We start from the raw sequence: 9,304 nt of genomic DNA on the forward strand, positions 1-9,304 counted from the left end.
TACAGGCTTTTGTTTTGAGTAAAGTAACTTCATTCCTTCCTGAAAAGCAAATTATTGTAGATTTATGGTCGGAGTTCTCAAACATAGAACTAGCAGATCCATCATTTCGGAAACCAAACAAAATCGACATTCTTCTTGGAGCTGATGTTTACAGTCAGATTTTGTTAGATGGTGTAATTAAAGGACCTCCAGGTGTACCTATGGCTCAGCGAACTTCGCTTGGCTGGATAATTTCTGGCTCTGTAAATATAGGTTCATCAATGACAAAAAATCCAATAAGTATGCACATTTCTCATGTAAATGAAGATGAGTTATTAAAGAGATTTTGGGAATTAGAAGCTGATACTTGTTTAGATTCAAACAAGCATTTAACTGACGAAGATAAGAAATGTGAGGAGATATTTACAAACACTACGAAGCGCGATGATTCAGGTAGATACATAGTAAATCTGCCTTTCCGTAGTGATGATCCTAGTCGTAAATATGGAAATTCTAAAGATATAGCAATAAAAAGGTTTTTGTATCTGGAAAAAAGATTACTGAGAGATTCTGATTTAAAAATGAAATATGCTGATGTTATATCAGAATATATAGAGTTAGGACATATGGAGGAAATACCTATAGATCAATATAACGATCCTGAAGCAGTCTATTTACCACACCAAGCAGTAGTGCGGGAAAATAGAACTACCATAAAGGTAAGAGTTGTCTTCGATGCGAGTTGTCCTGGTACCAATGGCATCTCATTAAATCAAGAATTATTAATTGGGCCAACTCTTCAGCCAGAATTGCGTCATCTCTTAATGCGTTGGCGTTATTATCCAATATGTCTTGTATCTGACATAGTAAGAATGTATAGACAAATAAAGGTGGAGAAAAAACACACTAATTTTCAACGTTTAGTCTGGCGCGATGATCCGGAAAGTGATTTAAAGCATCTAAAACTACTACGAGTAACTTTTGGTACAGCATGCGCACCTTATCTTGCTGTTCGATGTTTACATCAAGTAGCATATGATGATGGCGCTAATTATCCTCTAGCTACAGAAAGAGTTCTAAATCATTTTTATATGGATGATATGCTAACTGGTTGTGAATCTGTCGAAGAAGGCAAAAAAATCTATAAGCAGATGAATGAATTATTACAGCGAGGAGGATTTGAATTACAGAAATGGAGTAGTAACAGTGAAGAATTATTGAAAGAAATTAGTGAAGAAAATATAGCTTTGAAAGGAAATATACAGTTAAATGTAGATAGTATAATGAAAATTCTTGGCCTTACTTGGAATCGAAGTAGTGATGAATTTGAATATGTTGTACGCTTACTTCAACTGAAGATACCTGAAACTAAAAGAAATGTTATATCTGATATTTCTCGTATTTTTGATCTATTGAGATGGTTAGCTCCAGTAATCACCAGAGAAAAAGAAGTAGCAATGGTTATGACGTCAGATACAATCAACACACACGCTCTTACGAATTCAATCATCTTTTTGTCGTGGCTTTATAGGAGACCTGCAAGGTGGAAAACATTTATAGCGAATTGTGTATCAGAGATATTCACTTTATTGAAACTAAGTCAGTGGGATCATGTTGGTTCAAAATATAATCCTGCTGATTGCGTATCTCGTAGTGTGATGAATGTAGAAAATAAAGACCTAAGGAAATATGGTTCTTGGCTGAAAGAGGCAATTATAAAATTTAATAAATCTGTAGTAGAAACTAAATTAAAAGAAAAGAAGATTGAAACACATTTAACACATACCTGTATAAATAAAGATGAAAAAAGAGCTGGTGATGAAATGATCTTGAGATTTTCTTCAATGAATATTGTTGCGTGTTGTTGCACTGTGTCAGAGATATCGTTGTTGTCGTAAACAAAATGTGTTACCACAATTTATATATACTGTAAAAGAAAATACTTTATAAACATGTATTAATAGAACTAAAGAAAACTTACCTTCAAGATAAATTGAAAAACCTGAATGAAAAAAAAAAAAAAAAAATTAGTAAAAAAAAAAAAAGTATACTTACCGTCTACATGAATTCATGAAGCTAGAATCAAATAGTCGACGGCCGGTTATAATGTACTAATACGTAAGAAACAATGTATTATTGGTTAGAGATACAAATGAAAGATCTCCACACGGAGACCCTCAGTTGATTCTCAATTATTTACGTCAATCGGTGATATTGTCAGTAATGGAGAGTGATCTTCCTCCTGCAAAATGGCTTTATGGTATTGTTGTTCAAAAGCATCCTGGATTGGACGGTATTACTCGAGTAGTCAGTTTACGATGTAAAAATAATATAATAAAAAGGACTGTCTCAAAACTTTGTTTCCTACCATTGACTAAATAAATATTGTAATATAGTTTAACTGCCTTAAATAAGTGTACTAAAACTTTTTGATTTGAACTACTTGTAACTTTTATTGTTATTTGTTTAGCTATTGTTAAGATATTTTATGATAATTTAACATAATTTCAAGTTACATTATATTATTGTTATGTAGTTATGGTCCCATATATACTCATGGTGGGCAGAATTAAGGATAATATTGCCATATTATCCTTGGTGGGCGGTATGATTAAGTATGAATATAAAACCTCCTTGGCCATCTAAGTATATTTTACTTTTTATTTACGTAATGAAATTCGAAATTTTAAAATTATTATAACAAAAGTTAGATACCATAACATAACGTATTAATAATTCAATTTTTATTTCATAAATTACTTGATTATTAAACACTAGTGGATAAAAAAAAGTGGTATTTTATTGGATCCGTTAAACACTAAGCTTAAAAAATATTAAAAAAAAAAAATATTTATATCATTTATTTCGGATGTGTATCCATATTATGTTAAACAACTTATAAACTATGTTAGTAAATTACAATTTTATTACTTCAATTAATATATTTATGCCTATTTCCACGTCCAGAAGCACTGGGTCCGCAGCAGTGCAGCGATATCCAGTGTCTCTGGAGCGGACAATCCGAGATATTGGATATGGTGTATAGGAGTTCTTTTACTCCTTTGATTAATTTTTTGTTGAAGGACCGTTACTATGGCTCACTTCGGAAATGATTATTGATATAATAATAATAATAATAAAAAAAAAATCAGCAAAAGCTTAGAGAATGAGAGATAAGAATAATAATAATAATATCTCAGGACAATTCACACAGCGCCATCTAGTCCCAAGCTAAGCAGAGCTTGTGTTATGGGTACTAGACAACTGATATAAATACATGGATACATTTTTTTTTGTAAATAAATACATATTATACATAGAAAACAAACCAAACCGATACAAACAATCATACTCATGAATACACATGTTTGTACCGTGCGAGGAATCGAACCCACGACCATCGGATAGTAAAGCGGTGTGCTAAACCACTAGACCACCAAGGCTAAGCTGGCGATTAGTACCGAGGACGGGACTTGCCAAGTCTCTCGTTACTTTATTTAGCGTGATGTTTTATTGGTATTAATATTTTTTTTCTCGGTTTTCACCGGTAGTTTTGGTATGTACGAGACTAAGCCAAGTGCATAGCAATGTTATATTTTTAGGTTTAATTGTTAACTGTGTAATATACACGTAATATATCTTTTTAGCACCCACTCTCGCAGTCCCCAAGATACAGATTTGACCTAGTTAGGTAGACTAACTGATAACAGAAATTATATTATAATGTTGTAAATAATTCACGTATATGTAAGTAAGTAAATTCTTGTATCATTGCATAGTATAAAACAAGGTCGCTGTCGCTGTCTGTCCGTCCCTATGTATGCTTAAATCTTTAGAACTACGCAACGGATTTTGAATAGCTTTTTTTAATAGTTAGAGTGATTCTAGAGAAAGGTTTATATAATAATATATACACATGCGAGCGAAGCCGGGGCGAGTAGGTAGCATGCTATAAATATCGGCCTAATCTATTTTAATTTTAAACGGAACTTCTATTGGCAGGTAGCTGATGTAGTAAGGAGTAACTTAGGCTACTTTTATTTTAGAAAAATAATTAAATTCCACGCGGACGAAGTCGCGTGTACAGCTAGTTATTCATATTATTGATAACTGACTTGCCTCGGTGGTCTAGCGGTGTAGCACACTGCCTTACTTCCGGTGGTCGCGGGTTCGATTCCTCGCACGGCACAAACATTTGTGTTCATGAGAATGATTGTTTATGTCAGTCTGGGTGTTTTCTATATATAATATGTATGTATTTACGAAAAAATCTGTTGTCTAGTAGCAATAAAACAAGCTTTAGCTGGCTTAACTTGTGTCTAGATGGCGCTGTGTGAATTATCCTGAGAGATTATTATTATTATTTATTATTGTTTATAGTGCATTTCTAATTAATTGAAATTGTGATTATCAGTACATATCATGAAATTAAATACATTACAATTATATCAAACAAATTGGACAGCCAATCACAAACAAACATCTGGTTCCATTGGTGGTATACAGTTTGAATAAAATATGCCTGATTGTTATCAGCCCTTTGGGGCACGAGTGAAGGTCAAGCAACAGCCACCTCTAGGTCTGCAGGTCAAGGTTACACCATATTTCATGGTGAAACATATATTTTAGGCTGTTTTACCAAGTTAGAACATCAAATACATGGGAAGCTATTGTATATTTAGGGTTATGATCAGCTATGTTTAGTAATTACTAATTAATTGTATATTATAGGTAGTAATTTGGTTAGAAAATATGTAATATTACTGTTAAATGTATAAACATAACAGTATAAACCAATGTATTAGATTGGAATATAAAAAAAAACAAAAATATACTTCTTCAAAATGTCTTCTAATACAGCATATCCATTTATTAAAATTAAAATGTATTTTATAATACAGACATAATAATTATTTACATAAATATACTCATTATAGTATCAACTAAGATTCTGTTGCTACAAACCGTAACCGTAGTAAACATAATGCTTTACGGAGATATATCTTTATCAGTCTCCGACAGCATATGCCATATATGCCATGTACCCAGAGACCCGACATTATAAAAAAAAATGTTTAAGATAAAGTGAAATAGATATCTTTACTATTTTGATAATACCGAGGATATTACACAATCAAAATATAGGTTAAATTTATAATTTAAATTAATGTCAGTACAAAATGTAATAATATATTGGGTATATCAGAATATTTTAGTGAGATTATGTATTAATTTCAGTGTGACCCCAAGATAGGCATGTTATCACCGAAATACAACTATATTTCTGATATCATACAGAATGACAAAAAGAAATAAAAAACTTAACTCGAAAGGTTGGTCAAACATTAATTGATAACATAATTTGTTCAAGATACAGTTAACAGTTATATCTCATGTGACCACTCCGATAGTAAAAGTTTAAAAATCTTACAATCTTATCATTTACAATTGTTATATTTACAAACTTTACATTACTCCGATAAAATGTGCAAATGAAACAAAATTGTACCATATCTGTCCTTTGCCATAAAAACATATCACTAATTGTTGCTTACTCTTAGCACATTATGAGAAATAAAAAAAAAGATACATTGGACTTGTTCTCTTTTTGAAATTTTTAATTATTTTTAATCTATACTATTTAGATATGTGAAGATCATTCAGTACAAATTTAGTTTTTTAAACCATAAAGCATTTAAATTAAACTATGAATAGACTATTGTTTTTACAGGACAGAACAATTATGTTTTAAGGCAGAATTAAGGTTGTTGTAGCTTCAGGGTTATAAGGTAATAGGATCTGTCTCTTTATGTAAATGTCAATCTAAGTACTTGCAAATAATGTTGAATTTTTGATTGAGAAAATATCGAGAATTAATCTCCTGCGTAAATTGTAGACAAATATAAGCAAAGCTATAGATTCAAGAGAAATTTAAGTTGCAAAGAGAAAGTAGGTACAATTCCATAGGCTACATTTGAAACAGGATAACTCAATCCTTGCTGTAGAGACGCAGTAACGCTGTATATCGAGTTCAGTACTCACGTTGATTCATTTTAAGGACCATGGCCCGGTAGAACCTCTGAAACGGAGCCATGATGTCGTGGTTATGGAAAAACCTCAGGAACCACTCGTTTAAAGCCATTGGCACCACTTTTCACAATTCAGTATACGAAATTAGTTTACGTTTCTCCGTACAATATTAAATAATTAAATTTATGGAACATTGTTGCCGTCTACTGGAAATGTGATTATTCTCTGTAAAATTCCGACTTTAAAAACACTTTTAATGTAAATTATATGTAAACCGTTAGCATTGTTATATATTGTGACGGAGTAAAAATCATAGTTCACTGTTAGAAAGGCAAAAACATTTCACTTGGTTTCTGTCAAAAGTATACCAAATAGATTATTGGATATTTTTATCAAAATTTAACGATTTTTCATGTTGACATCACATGAGCGATTTACAATTTAGAAGCCAACAGTTATGAATGAATGAATAGTGGAGTGAGAGAAAGTCCAAAATGAGGAACGAACGACGATCCTATCGATTCTCTACTGCCTTGAAGCCACACAACTAGTGACGTTCCAATATCGATATTACAATAACACAAATGTCAATAATATTTACAGTTACATAGCATTTTTGAGTTCATTTCATAAATTACGTTTAGATATTAAAGGTATGCTTAATTTCTCTTTTAAGATTGACTATTAATGTAATTATAGGTACTTTCTGGCAGTCTAAAATTAACTTTTGATACAAAGAAAAAAGAAAAAGAAAAGATAAAATTAAATATGAGCTAATATTAAGATGAGGCTTTAATAAAATATTTACTACCTCTTATTTAAGCCGTCAACTAAGTGACAAAATGAAGACTACGAGACTGTTGGTAAATAAAATTTATTGTACTGTCAACCCTAGACGTAAAGCTTCAGTGTAGTGTTGCCAGACGTCCCGAATTTCCCGGGACGTCCCGTATTTTAGGCTCAGTTTAAAATGTCCGGGCGAGATTGACTCTGTTCCGCATTCGAATCATGCTGCGTTTTTTATTATTAAATCGATCTATCTACGCCACGCAACGTTCGTCCCCTAATTTAATAAAAAGTAAGTTGATGGCTGTTTTTATTTACGATTATAATTGTGTTGATTTTTATAAATATGTTAAAACTAATAAAAATAACTTAAAACTGCCTTGCTCTTCAGGAATTTATATATAACAAAATAAAGAATGTCACTATATAATTTTGTTTTTTATTTGTCGCGGGTAAAAAACTAAATTCCCGTATTTTTTGCCTATTTAAGCGTTTGCTCCTTATATGTAGGTTGAAAAAAAATCTGGCAACTCTACTCCTGTGTGTAACATAAAATAATAACTTCTGTATTTATTTTCTAATCGTAATAAAACCACTGTAAACTGTAACATAGTTTTTGATATATTAAAAACACCCCAACAACAGAGACATCGGCGATATTATGAATTGACGTATTTTTAATATTTTTATTAAGTTTTTAAGAGTTCTGGCTTCTTTATCACGAACTAAGTACAATAAAATCAGTTAGTACATTCTTTAAATATCCTCCGATAGAAAGAGAAATTTATTTAACGTAGTATAATGGGAAACGATTTATTCAATTACAATTTTCAAAGGGGGAACGCTGCTAGTATCTTCGGTACCTTGCCTAAAGGAATTCCTTTTAATAACATATTTTAGTTATAATATTATATTTTTCAAGATTTTTAATTTTAGGTTCTTTGTTGTATAATTAAGTTATGTATATATATATATCGATTAATTAGATTACTATTATTATTATTAGATGTAATTTGATAACGATGTTACAATGTCAATTTAGATTATTTCATTACACTTTTGATTTTCAATAAACTACACGAAATTTGTGTATCACAGTCAAAAATGCAATCGAATATTCTTTAGGTTGAAATATTTAGATATGATCGATTATTCGAAGCAAGATCATCAAGATCTATAAATTACATCAAAAACGAACCCATTTTTTACATTCTTATTTTCTTTTTACCTTCTTTGTTTATTTTCATGTACTTTGTATATTGGTCGTTTATAATGTTAAGTTTCTGTTATTTTTTCCCCGTATCATTGTAATTACTATAAACCAATACTTGCAACATTAAATATATTTTGTAATTTATGTTGGGCTAAAAAGGACTTATATCCAGAGCCGTAATTATTAATAAATTAAAAAAAATGGCTAACAACTTTCGTCAAAAAACGACGATGAATGTATGTAGTTTGCAAAGTGATTGTTGAATAAATGCAAGCATTCTTTTAATAAGAAGATATTAAATTATAATGTATAGGACATTCAACAACTTATAGTACTAAAATGGGAATTTATAATGACCGCATTAATATTTGTGTGTGAAAGCTGAATTTTGACATTTTTTACAATTGAGATTAAAATTGCAAAATTAAAGAATTAAGCTAGTTCGCCGGACCCAAAAGAAGAGAGAAAAAAAAAATAAAGTAGTCGGCCACAAAATATAAAGTGACTACAAAATATCGCGTTGTGTTTCGTTATTAATTTTATTCCGATTTTTTTATGTATAATCGTATGTAATAGTGATGATCAAACTTTTATTGGTTATAAAAATAAAGTGAAGATTTTCATATATATATCGATATGTGTATAAGTGCGTCACTGCTCTTGTGACAGCTCTACTCACTCTGTCGGTGAAGGAAAAGTCCTAATAAGATACTCGATTTCTTCCCTTTTTCTTTTCCTTACTGCGTCACCAGGATCGATCCAATTGATATTCAGGAACCACAAATATTTGTCAGTTTTGTGTATTTGGAGAAAAAAAATAGAATAAAATATATTTTTAGCGGAAAATTCAAATATGATTAGTTATTAGAATGAAAAATTTAAACTTCTGTAAATCTTAACTGATATAACTGCGAAAGTTTGTGAATGTGAATGGATGTTTTTGTTATTAGGTTAGGGGCACTTTTTTATGGAAAAATATGGAAGGCACCTATGGAAGATGATAAGTTGATAATGAAGCCAGGTCAGTTAGCCAGACGTGAATTCAGCAGAAATTTTCAAATCACAGCGACGGGTAATTATAATTATAAGTGTAAAAAAACCCATACATAAGTGTAGAAAACTAAAAAAAAAAAGGTAGGGCTGGTGACTGCCAATTGGTTGGCGTACTCAGCATGCTGAGTTATCACTAAGGTAATTTCTAACCTTACACAAACACTGCTATCCCACATTATCACGAGCTCTATGGACGATTGCCGTGTATACTGTATATGTAGCTACGTATTTTGCAATTTGAAG

At 31.0% G+C, this 9,304-nt stretch overlaps 1 protein-coding gene across 1 annotated transcript in view; it reads right to left on the reverse strand.

Moving 5' to 3' along the window:
* Positions 1-6,463, reverse strand: part of LOC131852826 (probable phospholipid-transporting ATPase IA) — a 74,913-nt gene extending 68,450 nt beyond the window's left edge. The window contains 1 exon segment of the mRNA XM_059203562.1: positions 6,022-6,463. Coding sequence (XP_059059545.1) covers positions 6,022-6,121 — 100 coding nt within the window. The 5' untranslated portion in view covers positions 6,122-6,463.
* Positions 6,464-9,304: the final 2,841 nt, after the last annotated feature.

The sequence above is a fragment of the Achroia grisella genome, unplaced genomic scaffold (assembly GCF_030625045.1).
Source record: "Achroia grisella isolate CSIRO2021 unplaced genomic scaffold, CSIRO_AGI_Agris_v1 utg862, whole genome shotgun sequence".
In the NCBI taxonomy this organism is placed as follows: Eukaryota; Metazoa; Arthropoda; class Insecta; order Lepidoptera; family Pyralidae; genus Achroia; species Achroia grisella.